The sequence below is a fragment of the Triticum dicoccoides genome, chromosome 1B, assembly GCF_002162155.2.
Source record: "Triticum dicoccoides isolate Atlit2015 ecotype Zavitan chromosome 1B, WEW_v2.0, whole genome shotgun sequence".
Taxonomy (NCBI): domain Eukaryota; kingdom Viridiplantae; phylum Streptophyta; class Magnoliopsida; order Poales; family Poaceae; genus Triticum; species Triticum dicoccoides.
The window spans coordinates 239843831-239865502 of record NC_041381.1 but is presented as its reverse complement, the minus strand read 5'-3'; the positions used below and the strand labels follow the sequence as shown (position 1 = coordinate 239865502).

Genomic DNA, 21672 nt, shown 5'->3' with positions numbered 1-21672 from the left:
CACACACGCAAATAGATAAGTGGGGTCGTGCAACCAAGGAATGAGCCAAAATGTGGAATCCATGAAAATGCTCTTGTTGCACAACACTAGAGAGACGCTAGCACGATTGCACAATAGGTGGATAAGAAACTTAAGCACAACCTACTAGGCAAAAATGCAATGACTTCTATCCCAAGTATGCTATATGTATGGTATTCCGGTGATATGATCCAAGATGATCGAGTATGACAATCTTAATGTGGTATGATGCTATGGTTCTTGCTTATAAGCTCTTTGCTTATCTTTCCCTCTTGCTTAAAAGCTTGTTTGGCTCTTTCTCTTTTGAGTACTTTTCTCATGCAAAACTTCACGAACCAAGATAGCAATTGTGTATATGCTATGACAACTTTGTGACACAAGAGATGATATCAAGATATGCACCATGATGATATGGTATGTATGCTATGGGAAGTATGATCACTAATGTGCACAAGTCACGTTCCCGGCAATACTCAAAGGCTAGTCTCGATGGGTAAGCAACGCAAAAGTAAGGCTATGGTGGTTATCAATGCAATGGCAAGGAATAGACAAAGATGTCGTCGAGGTTACCGTCGAGGTAGTCGTTTGTAAGCAGGGACGGTTGTTGGCGATGACGAGTCCTTGGCGAAGATGAGCAGTGGTGATGTTGATGTCGAACCGTACCTATATAGCCGAAAGCCCGAAACACAATAGGACACAGGAACCACAACTCAAATTCCCAGAGACCAAAACGGGTCAAAATTGTCGGAGGTGGTAGCGGTTAAGTGAAGGTGGTGCTTGCGGAGAGCGATGGTGGTATTGGAGTGCGTATGCGGTGGTGGAATGGGAGTTGAAGTGCGTATGCGGGAGTGGTGGCGGTGACTGAAAATTTTGGGCGAAAAAAATTCAGTTTCGTCAGGGAACAGCAGACGTTCGGTCGGTGAGCGGTCGTCCGGTCGTCGGACGTCCGGTGCCTGGGCGATTTCGGGCACGAGATGAACAGCTCGGGCTCATGGTGGAGGTGGCGAAATTGGTCAAAATCCGAGCGATTTTGTGGATGGAAATGGTGGAGATGATGGGGGAAAGCTAGATCCACTCGTGGCAAAGCAAATCCATGGATCAAATCCAACAAAACTTCATCACACCAACAAATCACAAAAAAAATTTGGGGCTATTTTTGGTGGGGATTTTCGAAATTGGGGAAGAACATAACAAAATCAAGCTAGAAAACAAGGGGTAGGGGCTCCAAATTCGTGATCAACGTGGCTCATGATACCAAGATGATGTAGGGTAGAACCCTAGATGCTCGATCTTTCATGATTGGAGGGGATCCTACGAAGAACACGAAGAACACGAGGGGAAAAACGAGGGGAAACACAAGAGAAATCACTCAACCAACAAGATCGGGTCACACATATGCTAGATCCTCGGAACGCAAAGAGTGATACATGATTCAAGGTCAACAAAAGACGATGCAAAAGGTCTTCTCCGTGAGGAGGTCTTGAAGGGTCTTCCCATGATGGGGTCTTGAATCTGCTTGAGGGATCTTCTCCGAAGAGGTCGCGAGCTTCGAGGAGAAGTAACCAAGTGGATGAGCAAAGCTCTATCTCAAATGTGAGCTAAACCAATGCTAACCCTATCTAGGAGGAGGTCTATTTATAGTCTAAGTGCAAAAGGGGGCGGAATGAAGGGGTACATGAGCCTCGGGCCCGAAGCTGCGCACACACAGGCAACGGACGTCCGGTCTCTACCGGTCGCTCGCGGAGGTCTGGACGTCCGGTAGGGCTCGGACTTCCGCTAATTACGTTCTGTAAATGGGGTGCCGGGCGTCCGGAGGTGGCCGGTCGTCCGGTCGCTTCGGTCTTCCGCAGAATCGGCTCGGGAGTGGAATTGCGGTCGTCCGGTGAGGGCCGGACGTCCGCACGCTGGGTAGTGTTGCCGGTCGTCCGTAGGGGCCCGGGCGTCCGCTCGCTGTAGCTCTCGTCGGCTGGGACTTGGGTCGGCTGGGCCTTCAGACGCCGGACGTCCGGTCCTGGTCTGATGTCCGCTGGCTGGAGCGTCAGGCGCCGGGCGTCTGGTCCTGGGCGGACGTCCGCTCGCTGGAGTTTCTTTGGTAGCTCTTCTTCTTGTCCTTCATTCTCGGTGTCCTCGCCGTCTTGACCATTGGATGTAGCTGCTCCGTGGCCTTCCTCCAAGTACATGATCACACATAGTGTTTCCGTTTGAGGTAGTAGCCATGTCTCATGTGTAGAAAGTGGGAGTTCGGAGAGGTGCTAGTTCACCTTATCTTCGATAGCCTTTGCTCGAGCTCTTGTCATTGGTCCAAGTGGTGTCGTGGGAGATGTAGATACGTCCATGGGATGATCGTGGGATGCTCCGCATCACCAACACTCGACTCTCATATATCATCGCAAGTCTGATTGGCGTCCTATAGAACTTATCTTTGGGCTTTTGTGGGACCTTGTCACAGAGGATGCCAGATGCTTGCCGCGACTTCATCCACCATGCTTTGATTCTATGAGTAACATCCTCATCGATACCACCTTTACTTTCTAGCAGTGATCTTCAGTATCGGAAGGTGTCCCTCTTAGGCACTATATGCCCCTCTAAACTAATATCTCCCTCCTGCACCTAACACCACTAAAGTCGCACCTCATATACTCGGTTTGGTTCTACTAAGCCCTTGGACTCTGTAAGTCTTGTCTCCACAATTCGAATTTCCTATTGACACCCAACCTAGTCTCGCCAACTATTACCACATCATCGGCAAGAACCATACACTAGGGGATATCTCCTTGTATATCCTCTTTGACCTCGTCCATCACTAAGGCAAAAATGTATGGGCTCAAGGGTAATCCTTGATGTAGTCCATTAGTATTTGGGAAGGCATCGGCCTCACTATCACATGTCCGATTACTTGTCACAACATTATCATACATATCCTTTATGAGGGTAATGTACTTTGTCGGGACTTTATGTTTCTCTAGTGCCCACATGACCGTCCTTGGTATCTCGTCATATGCCTTCTCCAAGTCGATGAAAATGGTATGAAGATCCTTCTTCTACTCCCTATAACTTTCCATGAGCTAATGTGGCAGAAAACTCGCTTCTATAGTTGATCTTCTGGGCATAAAACCAAATTGTTTTTTCATGACATCCGTCTCTCTTCTCAAGCGATGCTCCATCACTCTCCCAAAGCTTCATAGTATGACTCATAAGCTTAATTCCTCGGTAATTAGTACAACTTTGAATATCACTTTTATTCATGAAGGTAGTACTTGTGTACTCTTCCTCCACTCTTCGGACATCTTGTTTGACTGAAAAATATGGTTGAATAGCATAGTTAGCCATACTACTGCCATTTTCACAAGGCACCTCAACATCTCAATAGAAATACCATCTGGTCCCAAGGCCTTTCCTCCTTCCATCTTGTTAGGGCCTCATTAGCCTTGAGCTCTTGTATCCTCAACATGAACCGTCTATTATTGTTCTCATCAAAGGAGTCATCTAGCTCAGGCATAGTGTTCTCATTCCCTACATAGAACAACCTGTCAAAGTATTTTCCCCACCTGTTCTTGATCTCCTCATCTTTCACTAGGAGTCAATTTGCCTCGTCCTTGATGCACTGGACTTGGTTGAGGTCCCTTGTCCTCCTCTCATGATTTTCGCTAGCTTGTAAACGTCCTTTTCTCCTTTGTGTCTAGTTGCCGGTATAGCTCATCATAGGCTAACCCCCTTGCTTCACTCATTGCTTGCTTTGCTTTCTTCTTTGCCCCTTTGTATTTCTCCACATTGCTGATGCTTCTATCATGGTGCCAACTCTTGTAGCACTCCTCTTTGATAGCCTTTTGGACATCTTCATTCCACCACCACGTGTCTTTGGGTTCTTGCTTCTTACCGTGCGTCACCCCTAGCACTCCCCTAGCTACCTTCCACAACAACAATCACATACGATGCACCCCTGCTTCTTTTTCACTCTTTGATTTCATCTCATTACATTACATAAACTCCTCTATGGATTGTTGTTGTGAGTTGTGACTACCGTCTCTAACTTCTAAGTCTACTTGCTAGCTTCATTTTATTCAGTTAAAGGTCTTATAAATTTGTATCGCGATGGTCATGCTTGAAGGTGACATAATATGCCTATTAAGATCCGAAAATATAAAAAAACTGGCGCCTTGGTGGGTTAGGTGCATGCACCTATGCACCTCTAGCTAACTGTCCAACTCCCAGTTTATTAAATCCAAATCATATAGTATTATTTCATGGAAATACGATATATTCGTACAGTCTTGTACTAATCATTTGCTGGTTAGCAGGGCAGTAAGCACTGAATGATGAATTAGTTAAAAATCATGATTGTGGTTCTAAGATTTGTTCTTTTCAGAAGTATCTGCAGTGTAATGTTGACATTCGCATCTTAGGATTGCACAATTTGTTTCGATTTGCATGATTATATGACACATGCTGTGAACTTGCACAGGTGTTATTGTGTGTGTAGTGGATGATTAACAGCGAGAGAAGTTTATACTGAATAACCATTTTATCTACAGCCGCTGGTCCCGGAAAATGCTTGATAAACCATGGTGGGTGCTGGCATGAAACTCGCAACGGAAAAACATTCTCTGCTTGTCAGGTACATTTAGGCATGTAACAAGTACATGTTATTGTTAGAATATGCAATTTGTATTCCCATGGGGCCATAGACCAGTATATATACATGTGCAGGAAATATGCAGAAAACACCTTATACAATGGGGTAAATACAAAAGGCTACATGACTATATATAGTACTCAACACCCCTCCTCAAACTCATGATGGATCAACAACACCGAGTTCGAAGAAATAGAAGCCATGTTGTGCTCTAGTCTCGGCCTTCGCAAAGAAATCCGCTAATTTAACTTGGAAGGCACATACTAAAGAGCAATAACCTGATCCTGCACACCAGCGCACACAAAAAGGCATGAACACCAATATGCTTGTTGAGCTCATGCTTCACAAGGTCGCGCTCAATTCTAATAGCACCTGTACTGTCAAACAATAGCAGAGTAGGTGTAGTGACAGAAACACCAAACTCCTGAAGTAACCACCGTAACCAAGTCTGCTCTGCTGTCAAAAGAGCCATAGCTCGCAATTCAGCCTCTGCACTCAAATAGGAAAATGTAGTCTGTTTCTCCATCTTCTAGGCAATGAGAGAACCACAAAAAAACCACAGTAAGCAGAAACTGAACGGTGATTTGAGGGATCATAGCCCACGCAGCATCTGAATAGGCCTGAAGCTATAATGAACTGGAGCGAGGGAAGAACAGACGGTGAGAGATCGTGCCATGAGGATATCGAAGAACACAAAGGAGGTGACTTTTGTGGACCGAAGTGGGAGCAGACACAAACTGACTCAAAATATGGACAGGATAAGAGATACTTGAACAAGTGACAACTAGATAGACAAGACTCCCAACAAGATGACGATAAAGTCTCGCGGATCAGACAAGGGGTCACCATTAGTATCACGAAGGTGAACATTGAGCTCCATGGGAGTCTCAACTCGCTCATCAGTAAGAGCAGCACAAGCAAGAAGATCCTGGCTATACTTTTCTTGAGAAAGAAAAAAGCCATGAGAGGTAGAAGAGATCTTGATCCCAGGAAAGTTGTGAAGAGGGCCGAGATCAGACATAAGAAACTGCTCACTAAGACGCCTTCACAAATGCAATATACCCGGGGTCGTCGCCAGTGATGATCATGTTGTCAATATATAAAAAAGTCTGACCACGAGCATAATGGCGGACAAACAACGCTGGATCATGAGCACTTGCTGAAAAACCAGCGGCAGTCACCACAGAGCAAAACGCTCAAACCAGACGCGAGGGGCTTGCTTAAGGCCATAGAGAGAATGACAAAGACGATATGCCATTCCATCAGGAACAAAATGCACAGGTGGTGGCTGCATATAAACCTCCTCACGCAGCTTAGGGCAACTCCGACGCACGAGCCCAAATGGTCTGACCAAGTCCGTTTGGGGGGACACAAAACACGGCCCAACGCGCGGGTGCAAATGGACAAACGTCCATTTTTTGTTCGCTTTTACCCATTCCCGACCCAACTCTGGGCCGCGTTTGCATCCAAACGGACACGCGTGGACGGGTGGAATGCGCGCCCCTGTCCCCCCTGGCCCGCCCGTTGGGGACACAACCAATTTTTCTCTTTCCCTGCCATCCCTCCGCCCCCCGCCCCCTGGCATCGCCGCCGCCACCTTGTCTGTACCCTCATTTTCCCGGCCTCATCGCCGTCCTGCAAGGCCGTCCGAACCACGACCACGCCATGCCATAGCTGGCCTACGCCCGCGTTTTGGAGGAGCTTTTTGCCGGCGTTCGTTGTTCTTTGTTGCCGGTGGGAGAGAAGCTACGGTCGCCGCCGCCGCCCATCGACCCCAAGAACTTTCGGCAGGCGCTGCATAGCCGGAGGGCGCCACCCGCCAACACCAACCTTGCTTTGTTGCCTACGAGGGGAGCTCGATGTGCTCTTTCCGGCCACGTCTCTGCGACCGCAAGGTGTTCGACGCTTTGCTCACAAGGTACCATGGATAGCGGGGATGAGTATTTCTTTCACAACTTTATTTGTTCATCGGATGATTCGTCCTTGGATGACGAAGATCTTGTGGTGGCTGCATTGGTCGTCCATGACTACATTGGTAGGCAGCGGCCTCGGTTCAGGGGATCAATCCCGGGGCATGCTCCGACCTTGAACCACAATAGGGAGAGCGGTCACGCCCTACTCTATGTCGATTACTTTGAGAATACCGCACTCTTCAAACCACATCAAATTTCGTCGCCGCTTCTGAATGAGACATGTGTTGAATCGTATTCGGGAGGGAGTGGTAGGATATGACCCATTCTTTGAGTGCAAAGAGGATGCCCTTGGCAAGCTTGGCTTCTCTTACTAGAAATGGACTGCGGCTATTCGCATGCTTGCATATGGAATTTCTGGTGATCTTGTGGATGAGTACGTGCGTGTGAGTAAGTCCACATGTCTCCTCTCAATGTATAGTTTTTGCAAGGCCGTGGTGGCAGTGTTCGGCCCTGAGTACCTGAGAGAGCCAACTGCTGCTGATACAGAGAGGTGGTTGGCGATCAGCTGAGAGGGGCTTTCCGGTCATGCTTGGTAGTATAGATTGTATGCACTGGAAGTGGAAGAACTGTCCATTTGCTTGGCAGGGGGAGTACAAGGGGCATGTGAAAGGTGTCACTGTCGTACTAGAAGCGATGGCTTCACAAGATCTGTGGATATGACATTCTTTCTTTGGCATGGTTGGTTCTCACAATGATATCAACGTGCTTCAGCGTTCTCCAGTGTTTGCAAGGCTTGCAGAAGGCCACTCCCCAGAGGTCAACTTTGAGATCAATGGCCACCATTACAGCAAGGGATATTACCTAACTGATGGTATCTATCCTCGGTGATCAACTCTTGTGAAGACCATACCCAATTCGCAAGGAGAGAAGAGAAAGAGATTTGCCCAAATGCAGGAAAGTGCTAGGATGGTTGTGGAGTGTGCTTTTGGTGTGCTTCAATCTCGATGGGGTATAGTTCGAAACCCTGCATTGACATGGAGCACTCAGAAGCTTTGGGAGGTGATGACTGCTTGTGTGATCATGCACAACATGATCGTGGAGGATGAGCGTGGTGATAGCATCTATCACCAAGGGTTTGATTTTCAGGGTGAAAATGTTAAGCCTGAGCATCAACAACCTGCAACCTTTGAACAGTTTGTCCAATTTCATCGTGAAATGTGTGATTGGCGTACTCATATGCAGCTCCAGGATGACTTGGTTGAGCACATGTGGACTCACATTGGCAACCAATAGATCTATCGGTTCAATATCTTTTCATGCAAAACAATTTGATTGGGTTGTAAGACTATTTGATATTGTTTTTATTTCGATTGGGTTGTAAGACTATTTCAGATGTGGAACTATTTGATTATGAACTATTTGCTATGCTTGATTTTAGTTCAAAGAATGCGTAAAGGGCCTCCGTCGGACAGATGCGGCCAAAATGCGGCTGCGCGTTAGGCGCACGGTCGTTGCATCCAAAAATCCGGGCAGACGCCGCCCCATTGCCATCCCCAAACGGACAAAGTCCGAACAAAATGGACGTCCGTTTGGGGTCGTGCGTTGGAGTTGCTCTTACCATCAAGAAAGGCATTCTTAACATCAAGCCGAGACAGACCAGTGGCGAACAGAAGCCACGGCGAGAAGTGTGCGAACAGTGGGTCATATGGATACATGAGCAGAAGTCTCATCGTAATCATTGTTGAAGTGTATATGTGGATTGCCTAGCCCTTTCCATCAGTTTGTACTTTTAGTTGCGTTGGCTAGTGTATGAAGCTTAACATGGTATCAGAGCCCAAGGTTTTGAGTTCAAGTCTTGAGTTTCGCAATTTATCCAAAAATTGTTCTTCCCCCCCTTTATGTATCCACGTGTTGACTTCCCGCGTCACATGTGAGAGGGGGTGTTGAAGTGGATATGTGGATTGCCTAGCCCTTTACATTAGTTCGGACTTCTGGTTGCGTTGGCTAGTGCATGAAGCTTAACAATCATGACCATGCTCCTGCTGAAAGGCACTGAGACACAAGATGAGCTTTGTAACACCCAAGAGAACCATCAAAGCGAGTCTTAACCTTGTAGACCCACTTACAAGTGATGGGACGGACACGGGGAGGAAGAGAAACAAGATCCTATGTGCCGGTCCACTCAAGAGCAGCCAGCTCCTTTGCTATCGCCAGATGCCATTCGGGATGAACAACAGCTTCACGATAAGAAGTCGAGCGCCAGTGCATGGAAAACCAAGGCGCTCAATAGGCGGAAGCGAACGAGGACGCAAGCCATAGGTAGGTTGAGACGAGGAAGACTGCACATTAGAAGTAGATGACACATCATTAGAGGCATCCATACACGCAGACGACGAGTATAAAAGTGAGGAAACGATGGAAGAATGCAAGGAGAATCACCAGGGTAGACTCGGGTGATGGAGATGGAGAAGTCACCGGGGATGAAGGTGTAGAATCCTGACAAGCGGGGTGAGGAAACCATGGGAGATGACGACGTCGGATCTACAATAATTGTAGAAGCAGGGGCAGCAGGACGGATGGACAAGGGCTCAACGGAAGTGATAGGTGTGTCAAGAAGTGAGGAAAGAGATATCATCCACCGAAAAGGTCAAGGAAGATGGACGCGGATAGAAGGAACGAGACTCATCAAGAGTCACATCCCGAGAAATACGCATCCAAACGATAGCCTAAGAAGGCACAGTCAACAGACTGAGCTGTCAGTTTGGTGCGTTCACGAGGGGCAAGAACATAGCAAACACAACCAAACAAACGAAGCGTCGAATAATCGGGAGAACAATAAAAAAGACACTCGAAAGGAATGCCACCCTGGAAAGCAGTGGATGGCTGAAGATTGATGAGATAGGTGGAAGTGGAGACAACCTCAGCCCAAAAGTGAGGCGGAAGAGAGGTGTTGGTCATCAATGCACGGGCCGTCTCAAAAAAAGACACTCGAAAGGAATGCCACCCTGGAAAGCAGTGGATGGCTGAAGATTGATGAGATAGGTGGAAGTGGAGACAACCTCAGCCCAAAAGTGAGGCGGAAGAGAGGTGTTGGTCATCAATGCACGGGCCGTCTCAACAAGGTGACGATGCTTGCGCTCAACCACACCATTTTAAGCATGAGCACGAGGACAAGAGAATTGAGCAAGAGTACCCTGCTCAACAAGGACTCCATGCAACAACTTGGAGATATTCTCTCCAGTAGAGTCAGCATGGAACACATGAATAGGCGTGGAGAACTGAGTGTGAACCATGAGATAAGACCTCACTACGAGAAAACATAAAATATATTCAAGTGTGTCAAGAGAAGTCATCTATAAAGATAATATAGTAGTGATGACCTCCCTTCGAGGCAAAGGGAGCTGGACCCCAAACATCAGAGTGAACAATGTCGAAAGGACGCTGAGATAGAGTCTCGCTACGAGGATAAGGTAATTGGACCTGTTTACCAAGCCGACAACCCTGAAAGTCTAGAGACACACTACTGGAGATGGATCCAAGAAGACCACGTCGAACTAATGATGAAAGACGAGAGCCACACAAGTGACCAAGGCGATGATGCCACTACTGAAAAGAGCTGGTAGACAAGGCAACTGAAGCGGAAAGACTGGCGGTGATGGCAGGGGTGGGAAGGTGAAGCCAGTCAAGCTCCTAGAGATCCCAAGTCATGGCGTCTAGGGCCAGCACCAAGTAGAGCACCAGTGTGACGATCCAAAACTGAACATGAGTCAAAGTCAAGAATGACCCTACAACCAGAGTCAACAATCTGGCCACCAGAAATGAGCTGCATGGTAAGTCGAGGAACATGATGAACATGAAAAGCTGGAGTGTTAAGAATGCCTCGGCCATTAACCGGGAGGGAAGGTACCATCAGCAGTAAGAACATGAACAGCAGTAAGAACATGGACATGAGAAGCAAGAGGTTGAATAGAGGACAAAGTGGATGAATCATGAGTCATATGAAAAGATGCTCCAGTATCAAGAATCCATGGAGATGTACCTGCCTGTGTAGAAGGTGGTCCCACAATGCCAAATAGTCGGTAGCAGAAACCAGTTGGTGAACAAGCAGAGGATGCGGCTAGCAAGCATCGAAGTCGTGTAATCTCCTGCTCAGTCAGGGGCTCAATTGAAGAGGTAGACACAGATGCACCCGACAAGGAAGTGCCGGAGGCAATAAGCAAGTCACGAAGTCGCAAAATTTCCTGCTCAGTGAAGGACACAACTGGAGTAGTTAACATAGCAGCATCGAAAAAGGAACGGCCACCACCGGCTGTGGAAGCTGCTAGAGGCGATGTAGCATGACCGATATCATCTGCAGAGGCTGGTGGTGGAGACAAGGTCACATGCAGACAATCACCATGCGTTGAGGGAAGGCGCGTGTGCGAGGCGTAGTCGATGGAGCCATATGCATCAGCACTATCGGTGAAAGTCGCGAGAGGAGCCGGTGTAGAGTGACAATCGCCGGTGAAAGTAGCGAGAGGAGTTGGTGTAGAGTGACAATCACCATGCGGAGGTCATGAGAGAAGTTGTTGTAAATCGACCAGCACAGCCTGCGTAAAACACCGAATGGATGACATCACAGGCGGATGAGCACCAAGCACCGAGGAAAAGCGCATGTGCGAGATGTGGTCAGTGTAGGGAACACCCTTGAACATCACAGAAGGACAAGCCGGAGGCACCTTTTTTTTTACAAGAGGACAACCAGCCGCATCAGCCCCAATAGAAGTGGCCGGCGGCTTGATTCAATAGAAGGTGCAACCAGCAGTGCCTTTGATCAGCAGGCAAGACTGGAGCTAGCAAATCAGCAGCCGCTGATTGCTGGGCGCAGGAGGCCAGCGATCATCGCGGCTTTGGCAGGTCGCGGCTGTGGCTTGAGGCTGATGGAGACTTGGACGGGATCTAGCAGCCGTTGACCTGAGCGGCTGCACCAACGGGCCGGAGCAGGAGGCAGGACCGAGCTGCTTGATGTAATGTGCGGGCAGCACTCCAGCGGCGGACACGTGGGATGAAGCAGCCGACCTGGGGCGTTGATCTGCAGGGGACGGAGCAGAGAGGCGTTGGAGGTAGACGGGAGAGAGGCGAGCGGGGCAAGAAGCAGTAGCGGGCGTGGGAAATCTGGCGGCAACGGGAGATAGAGAAAACAACAGCCGCCACAGAGGATGGCGGCGACGCGGCGGTGGATCAATAGCACAAGTTGCAGCGTGCGAAAAAGTTGACCTAGCTCTAATACCATGTTAGGAATATGCAACTTGTATTCCCATGGGCCATAGGCCAGTATATATACATGTACAGGTGCAGGAAATATGCAGAAAACCCCTTATACAATGGGGTAAATACAAAAGCCTACATGGCTATATATATATATAGTATACTAACAGTAATAACTTCTACAGTTCTGATAAGTATTCGCGTACCCAAATTTTATTTTACAGGAATCAGGAGATCAAAAGTGCAAGTGTCCAGCTGGTTTCCGAGGGGACGGTGTTAAAAAATGTCATGGTACTCTTTAGCCTTACCCCCCATTCCACACCACCCACCCGATCACACACACAAAAATTAGGAAATTACCGCTGACCTGCATCTCAGAATAAGTGATGTTCTACCAATGGTCCTGTACTGCACTGATCGTCTTTTCGCTCTGAATTTTATTCTCTAGATAATCTCTCTTCTCTCTCGCACATACAAATGATTCTCTTTTTTCTATAACAAAAATGGGTCTTTCTTGCAGATGCAAATGACTAAACACATACTTGGAATATGGACAATTGACATGAATATTTTTCCGATTAACATTTTTTCTGCAAAAAATGTTATATATTTTGTGAAAAAAGGCAGTAAAAAATGACTTCACACATACTTGGAATATGGACAATTGACATGAATATTTTTCCGATTAACAAGTTTTCTGCAAAAACGTTATATATTTTGTGAAAAAAGGCAGTAAAAAATTAGTGCAATGCAGCAGGTACAATAGTTCTTAAACTGCTGCTTGTCATTTACCTTTGCAGATATTGACGAGTGCAAGGAGAGAAAAGCTTGCCAGTGTCCTGAATGCAGCTGCAGAGATACATGGGGTGGCTATGATTGTACTTGTAGTGGCGACCTTTTGTACATCAAGGAGCACGACACTTGCATAAGTAATTTTAGACTTTGATTATGTAACAAATATCTATCATTTTTTGTACATATCACTTAATCTTGTATGGTTAATCTGTAGGTAAGACAACAGTTCAGGCTAAAGCAGCATGGGCTGCTGTGTGGGGGATCTTGGTAGCCTTGGTTATTGTGGCGGCAGGAAGCTATGTGGTATACAAATACAGATTAAGGGTAAGCTAGCTGGCGCAGAATATTATCTTCATTCATATAGTTTTTATTTGTAAACCTAGTGTATATGTGGATTGCCTAGCCCTTTCCATCAGTTCGGACTTTTGGTTGCGTTGGCTAGTGCATGAAGCTTAACATGTTATGGGAGCCTAAGGTCTTGAGTTCAAGTCCTAGTTGGCTAGTGCATGAAGCTTAACATGGTATCAGGGCCTAAGGTCTTGAGTTCAAGTTTTGGATTTCACAATACATCCAAAAATTGATGCTGCCCCCCTCGGTGTCCACGTATAGGCCTCTTGAGCCATACCTCTGAGTCTATTCACGTGTTAATTTCCCTCGTCACACGTGAGAGGGGGTATTGAAGTGTGTATGTGGATTGCCTATCCCTTTCCATCAGTTCGGACTTTTGGTTGCGTTGGCTAGTGCATGAAGCGTAACAGGCCGTATTCTTGATGGAGTCCGGATCAGGTTTGGAGAGACTAGAGTTGACAAACTTTGGAGTCTTTCGGGTTTCCGATTCCGGCTTCACGCCTTACTCCTTCATCTTCCTCGTCTTCTCATCCTCATCTTGGACCTGGTCTTCCTTCCTCGTGCTTCCACGGTGGTCGTCAACAAACCTAATCACACGTAGGATTCCACTTTGAGGTAGTAGCCAAGTCTCATTCAAGGTATATGGAGCTCAAAGAGGAGTGAAGTCATCTCAGTTTGGATGGCTCGTGCACGTGTCCTTTTCATGGGTCCACTTGGGCTTGGCGGTGTGTCCATGGTGATGTCGGTGGCTGTTGCGCTTGCCTTGGACCAAATGTGAAACAGAGTTCGGAGGACTTGGGATTCACAATCCTCAGTTCCTGAATGAGGCACATATGATCAGATGGAGCTAGCAGGGTTGCGTCGGGGAGCCGAGGGCGTGGTCAGGACTGCAAGTGCCGATTAGCAAAGAGCCACAACCCTCTTCTTGGCGGCTACCCAATGCATGGTGTATGTAGGAGATATATCATAGTTTTGGCACGAGCAGTATTAATGGGCGAAGTGCCCATGACATTGCACCAACACTGTTCTCCTTTGCTAAAGCGTGTGGTGCGACAAGAAGATCAGTGGCCAGGCTTTGGCTAATCACAGGTAAATCATGGATATTAGGTGTGACGACCGAAGAACCCTAGGGAGGGGATCGATCGCACGGGAGGGGAGATCGGGATGAGGGAGGAAGCAGGTAGGTGAGTAGCAGAGGAGGAAGGGGATGAGAGAGTTCAGATCGTATTTCATTTCCTGTCTGTGTTGTTTGCGGTCACCGCTTAAGTACAAGTCCACATCCAATACACGCTGGCCACAAGCGGCCCACTACACCCACTAGGCTCCGGCCCATGTGCTCTCATCCCCTATCTAGTCCATCGATGCACTCGCATCAGGTGTGAGATTCGCCCCTCCTTGAGCGGAAGCGTCGTCTTCATCCCACCAAGGAGCCATCGGGTATCGGTGACGCAACACGGTGTAGTCTTCCCAGGTTGCAGAGTCTGGCGACAGCGAAGACCACTGGCTTGAACCTGCAGCACCGAGGAGTTACCTTTCTTGATGAGGTGACGGGCGAGGATGGTCATCGGCTGCAGTGGAGCAGCAGTGAGGTCTGGAGTGCGTGGTAGCTCGGAGAAGACCAGAGAGTAGTCTGGCGTGAACGGCTTGAGCTGGGACACATGAAAGACCGGATGGATGCGGCTGTCCTCCGGAAGTTCCAGCTTGTACGCCATGGTGCCGATGTGCTGCTCGACGGTGAATGGCCCAAAGAACTTGTATGCCAACTTGGGACAGGGGCGGTTGGCGACAGTTGATTGAATGTAGGGTTGAAGCTTGAGCAGAACCTGTTCTCCCACTTGGAAGGAACGCTCCGAGTGGTGCTTGTCTGCCTTCTGTTTGCACTGATTCTGCGCGCGCGAGCTGGGCACGCAGCCTTGTGTTGTGTGTCGCCCAGTCCAACTCTGTTTCCGCATCTTCAGGTAAGTTGGTGGCCAGGGCAGGCAAACCTCCCAAGTTGGGTTCCTTTCCATATAAGGCTTGAAATGGTGAAGTATTGAGTGAGGAGTGGTAGGTTGTGTTGTACCAGAACTCCGCGGTTGACAGCCACTTGCGCCATTGCTTCGGTGTCTCGTGGACGGCGCAACGAAGATACATTTCAAGGCACTGGTTCACCCTCTCACTTTGCCCATTGGTCTGAGGATGGTAGGCCGTGGAGTAGCTCAATTTTGTACCAGCAGCATCAAGCATTGCCCGCCACATTTTGCTGGTGAAAACACTATCCCTGTCAGAGATGATGGATTGGGGCACTTCGTGCAACTTGATGATGTCCCAGAAAGCACGCGCGACAGAAGTAGCAGTGTACGGGTGACGGAGTGGCACAAAGTGCGCGTACTTGGTGAACCGGTCGACGACGACCATGATCACCTTGTATCCGTCGGATGCCGGTAGGCCGCCGATGAAGTCCATCGTCAAATTCTGCCACGGCTGTGTGGGTATTGGTAGTGGCCGAAGCAGACCTGGGGTCCGGATATGTTCAGATTTCGCATGTTGACAAACTGCACACTGTCTCACAAAATCCTCCACAGCTGATAGGTGGTTTGAGGCCACGCCAAGTGAAATGTTTCTTGAGGCGTTGATAGGTGGCCATGACTCCTGAATGTCCTCGCACTGCGCTCGCGTGGAACGCACTAATCAGCATAGTCTGCAGGGCAGTGTTCGCTCCGATCCATAGTCTGCCATGATGGCGAATCACGCCGTGCTGTAGCTCATAACCTTGGTCGTCTGGACTGCAAAGGGCCAATCGCTGCAACATGGCTTGTGCCTTAGTATCCGTCTCATATGAGTTAGCGACCTCTTGAAGCCATTGGGGTTGACAGACGGACAGTGCTTCGACTGCTTCGACGGACAGTAAGTGACCAACGCGAGACAAGGCATATGCCGCGCCGTTGTCTTGGCCCCGGCAATATTTGAAGGAGAACTGTAACCCCACCATCTTTGACATAGCCTTGCGCTGAAGCTCTGTTTCCAACTGTTGATCCCCCAAGCTACACAAACTTTTGTGATTGGTGACAATGACAAAGGGGGCTCTCTGCAGATAGGCACTCCATTTATCAATGGCCATGATGACAGCGAGAAACTCTTTCTTGTAGATTGATAGCCGCTGATTGTGGACCCCCAACGCCTTGCTGAGATAGGCCACCGAGTGACCATCTTCGACTAACACCGCGCCTACCCCGGTGTCACAAGCATCTGTTTCGGTGGAAAATGGACGCGAAAAATCCGGCAGTGCCAAGACCGGGGCATTGATCATAGCTTGCTTGAGTAGGTCGAAGGCGACTTGGGCTTGTTCAGACCAGAGAAATCCTTTCTTGGTGAGCATCTGAGTGAGGGGCTTGGCGATGATCCCATATCTTGGAACGAACTTGCGATAGTAGCCAGTGAGACCGAGTAATCCCCGCAGCTCCGTGGCATTTGTTCGGTGTGGGCCACGAACACATGGCGCTGGTCTTGCTGGCATCCGTTGCCACACCCTCCTTGGAGATCACATGTTCGAGGTATTCAATGCGAGGCTGGGCAAATGAACACTTGGATTCCTTGGCGTACAATTGATGTTGTCGCAAGATGGTCAACACCGTGCGCAAGTGCTCGACATGTTCCTGCAAGGTATGGCTGAACACAAGAATGTCATCTAGAAAACTTATGACATACATACGGCTCGGGCCAGAGAGTACTGCATTCATGACGCATTGGAAGGTTGGAGGTCCACTGGTGACTCCGAACGGCATCACGCGGAACTCGAAGTGCTCGCGACGAGTTTTGAAGGCCGTTTTTTCTTCATCACCTTCTCGCATGCGGACCTGATGATAACCCGAACGCAAATCAATCTTGGAGCCACACCCGCCAATTCATCCAGGAGCTCATCAATGACCGGAAGGGGAAATTTGTTCTTGATGGTGACTGCGTTCAATCTTCGATTATCCACGCAAAATCGCCATGATCCATCCTCTTTCTTGACCAAGAGGACCGGCGCAGCATACGGGCTCATGCTATGGGTGATGAGACCCTTGCGGAGCATTTCAGCAACCTGTCGCTCGATTTCATCTTTTTGCAGTGGCGAGTACCGGTATGGTCTGCAGTTGATTGGTGCTGTTCCCGGTTCCAGGGTGATGGCGTGATCGTATTGTCGACGAGGAGGTAATGAGGTTGGCTCCTCAAAGACATCACGAAAGTCTGTCAGAACCCGTTGGATTATCGGGGGAATTGGTTCCTCTTGGGTTGATGAGGGGGCCTGAATCTCCAACAGGCCGCGCCCCGGATTTCGTTTGCCTCCTGCAATTGCCAAAGCGTAGCAGCATCCATTGCGGCTAGTGTAGGCTGCTCCTCCGTGCGCACGCAGCTGTACCGTGGCTCCCTCCTTGACGAATTCCATCGATTTCAGATTCCAATCACACTTCATTGGGCTATGCTGAGCAAGCCAGTCAACTCCCAGGACGGCATCATACACGCCCAACTCCAACAGGCACATATCGGTAGCAAATTCATGACCCTGAATGGTCCAACGGAGCTGGGGTGCCTAGCTGTGCAGGTCAACCGTTGGCCGTTGGCGACGCAAACAGCCACTGTCGGAATCTTGGTTGTCGGAGCTTGAACACGTTCTGCAAAAGCTTTGCAAAAGCCGTGCTGACGAAACTGTGTGTACTGCCGGAGTCTACGAGCAACAACATGGTCTGTCCGCCCACAGTAGCGCGAAGCCTGATGGTTTCTGCCGCTTCCGTGCCCTTCGCAGCGTGTGCCGACAGGAGGCAGCACGCGGCGTCAGCCCCCACTGGTTCGTCCAACAATTCTAGAGCACGCACGGCATCATCTGACAGGACCTCTCCATACTACCCAACCTCAATGGTAAGTAACTGAGCTGATCGCTTGCACTGATGCTCCCTGGAGTACTTCTCGCCGCAGCGAAAACACAGGCCATGTTGGCGTCTGTAATCCCGTAACTGCCGCTCTCTGCCGAAGTCATCTGTCGCTGGTTTGGCTGCTGCGATCGGTTTCGGTGGGTTCCCCGCTGGCAAAATGGTTGCTGCTGCCGGTGGGCGTCCCTGCGTTGGTGCAGAGTAGGGCAGTGGAGGCGGTTGACCGGCCGGCAATGGTCGTGACTTTGGGTGCAGATTCGCGAGCTCCTCTTCCTGAATTCTTGCAAAAACTGTGGCCTGGGTGGATGCTGTTGGGTGCTTGAAGGCGTACAGCAGCGCGGAGCTCATCCTTGAGCCCCAGCAGAAATTGTGTAACAAAGAATTTGGGACTCAGGGTTGTATCCAGGGCCAGTAAATTGTACATGAGAACCTCGAATTGCTGTCTGTACTCGATCACGCTCCCAGTCTGCCGCAGTTGCAAGAGACTGTGCATCAGGGACTCAAGTTCCTCCGGTCCAAACTCCTCCTCAATTGCTCGCCGGAACATGTCCCAGCGGAGAATCGGGTTCTGCTACCGAAATGCCCGTAACCAGAGGGCGGCATGCCCCTCCACATAGAGTGCTGCTGTGGTCACCCAGTTGTGTTCCGGCACGCGGTAGAGCTTGAAATATGCCAGGCATCGATCCAGCCAGACGCGCGGGTATTCCCCATCGAAGCGAGGGAAATTGTGTTTGGGTGGCTTGGTGAAGTAATCCTCTCGTGGTTGGTGATGAGTGCGCTCCGGTGGTGGTGTCTGCTCTGGTACTGAAAGCAGCGGCGGTCCGTCGTTGGCCAGGCGTGTGCGCGGCTGGCCTCCAGCTAGTGTCTGCGGATGTGCGGATGTGGCAGCGCGCTCGGGGGCGGGGCGCCGCGCAGCTCGGGTGGCGGCGGCGGTGGTGGTGGCGCCTTATGCTGAGGTGCATCCTTGGGCGGCGGCGTATGGAGCACGGTCGTGGCCGGGTCGTCGACGTCAGATATGGCGGAGAGGGCCGACGAGTGTGAAGAAGAGGCCCCCCTACGGACGTCGTCGACCTCTGCTTGGGTGAGTCCGATTTGCTTGGAGAGGCTTTTGAGCTCGTGGGAGACCTGACTGTTGAAGGCGGCTTGCACCTCGGCGCGCTTCCCCGCCTCCGCCTTCTCATCGAAGCGCTCGAGCAACTTCTCCATGAGGGCCGAGAGGTTGGATGTTTGATTCTCCATCGCGGCCAGGAGATGCCGCGTCTGTGCAGAAGCCTTGGACGGCGCACTTCACACTTCACACTTTTATCTTAACGAAAACAACATGCAACTGAAGTTGCTTGTTCTTGAAAAGAAAGTTCTATCCTAGTTGCTGTTGTACCAAGAGTGGTTGAAATTTTATGTAATATGACAACTTCCATGTGGTTAATATTTTCCCACATTATCTGCAAAGAAAACTACTCCCTCCGTCCATATTATGTGTCGCTGATTTAGTTCAAAGTTGTACTAATCACCGACACTTATGATGGAACGCAGGGAGTAGAAGGGTAACAAATGACCACATTCCGCTGTAGCTTATGCTTATGGTTTTGAAAAGCCGATATCACCAAATCCCTATTATGATGTTGAGTTTCAGCAATACTGTAAATATGTTTTAACTAAGGCTTCTTGTCCTTAGCTTCATCGACAGATGTCTAATTCTACATAGTTGTTTTGTGTTGTTTTTTCAGGCATACATGGACTCTGAGATTAGAGCTATCATGGCACAGTACATGCCACTGGACAATCAAGGAGAGGTCCCATATGATTCACACGAAGATCATCCACTTGCTCACTAACTGAACCTGTACAACTAACATAGGCAGAAATGTGGTTTGAACAGCGTTGAAATATACAGAATGCATACCAAGGTGAATGGCAGCATGATTTTAGAGTCTGACATGAATGTGAGACTCACGTACAAATTTATCTACAGTACTTTCACCTTAGAGGTCACGGCAACTCCATCTCCGGTAATATTAACAGATTCTATAATGAGCAAACGTTCGCTCAGCTCGTCCCTGGCGCGACCCAACCACAACATGTGGGGTAGTTAGTTGCATACATGCATGTGATGATGCTGTTAAGCAACGCATCCTTTTGGATTCAGTTAGTGCTGCCTATTATGATCATTATAGTTTAGTGCTACTCCCTCCGTTCGGAATTACTCGTCGAAGAAATGAATGTATCTAGATGTATTTTAATTGTAGATACATCCATTTTTATCCATTTTTGTGACAAGTAATTCCGAACGGAGGGAATAGAATGTAGAAGGTCTAGAGACCTTTCTCTTAATTATCCACCATCTTTTGATCTGTAACTGAAGCTGTACTTGATGTATATAAACTGAGCAATACTAGTGCAAACTATTATGGCAATCCCATCTAGCTGACTTGGTATACATAGAAAAAAGATCCTATCCCCATGGCCGGCACCGCCGGCTCCAGCTCTTCAGCTCCGATCTCTGTCATGTCACTCGCCAATCTCATAATGATCCATCTCACGCGGGATAGCTTCTTGCTAAGACCCAGGCCGTTCCTGCCCTCGCCGCAAACGGCCTGTACGGCTATGTCGCTGGCACCGTGGAAGCACCACCGCACACCATCATGCAAGGAACCGGAAAGGCGGCTATCGAGGTGGCCAACCCGGAGTTCCTTCACTGGTACCAGCAAGACCAGCTTGTGATGGTTGCTTTCCTAGGATCCATGACTGAGGATATTCTTGGTCATTTGACACAGTTGACGACCTCTACTGCTGTTTGGACTGCTCTCCATGACATGTTTGCATCACAAAATCGAGCTCGTGTTATGCAATTGAGGTACCAGCTCTCTATCTAGAGAAGAACGACCTCTCCGCGTCGGAATACTATCGCAAGATTTAGGGGTTTGCTGATGCCATGGCGTCCGTTGGCAAGCCCCTATCTGATGACGAGGTGCTTGGGTACATGCTTGCTGGGCTGGGCTCCGAGTTCGAGCCTCTTGTCGTGTCGATCACGGCACGTGATGACCCTGTGAGCCTCAACAGCTTTTATGCATTTCTTCTCAGCGCTGAAATTCGTCTTGAGCAGCAGAACTCAACTGGAGAGATCCATCCCTCCGCAAACGCTGCAGCACGTGGCAATGGTGCACATGGCGGGCAAGGCGGACAAGCTCGTGGTTGTGGTGGGCGTGGTCGCGGCAATGGGCGCTCCAACCTGAAGTGTCAGGTGTGTGGCAAGTTCGGCCATGACGCGCTCCACTGTCGCAATTGCTTCAACCACACGTACCAGCCGGAGGAGCACCGCGAGCGCTCCGACAACGTCGCCAACACCGGCTCCTACTCCGTGGACATGGACTGGTACGTGGACACCGGTGCCACCGACCACCTGGCGAACGATCTCGACCACCTCACCGTCCATGAGCGCTACGGTGGCAAGGACAAGGTGCACGTCGCCAATGTGGCAGGTTATTCTATCTCACATGTTGGTCACTCCACTATTTCCGGCTCGTCCAAACCTCTTTATCTTCGCAACATTTTGCATGTTCCTCGTGTAAACAAACACTTGCTATCCATGAACAAGTTAGTCTCTGACAATGATGCTTTCGCTGAATTTCATCCTCACTTGTTTTATCTAAAGGACTGAGCAACAAGGAAGGTTCTTCTTCGCAGTAGATGTCGTGGTCTTTATCCAGTGCCAAGCTTCAAGTCCTCACCTATCGTGTCTGGTCATCGCGCCTTCTCCGGTGTCAAGCTCTCCTCGGATCTTTGGCATCGAAGATTAGGCCACCCATCCAAAAGTGTCATTGAGTCCATT

The 21672-nt window shown here is 49.2% G+C and overlaps 1 protein-coding gene across 3 annotated transcripts in view; it reads left to right on the top strand.

The window, feature by feature from the left end:
* LOC119329938 (vacuolar-sorting receptor 1-like) overlaps nucleotides 1-20257 on the top strand; it is a 47870-nt gene extending 27613 nt beyond the window's left edge. Inside the window, exons 8-12 of one of the 3 annotated variants that reach the window (XM_037603044.1) lie at nucleotides 4551-4633; nucleotides 12036-12102; nucleotides 12612-12740; nucleotides 12821-12930; nucleotides 19571-20257. In XM_037603044.1, coding sequence (XP_037458941.1) covers nucleotides 4551-4633; nucleotides 12036-12102; nucleotides 12612-12740; nucleotides 12821-12930; nucleotides 19571-19678 — 497 coding nt within the window. In that variant the 3' untranslated portion in view covers nucleotides 19679-20257. The remainder of the gene's footprint in view (nucleotides 1-4550; nucleotides 4634-12035; nucleotides 12103-12611; nucleotides 12741-12820; nucleotides 12931-19570) is intronic. The other 2 variants (XR_005159835.1, XM_037603051.1) reach the window with 2 other exon arrangements.
* Nucleotides 20258-21672: the final 1415 nt, after the last annotated feature.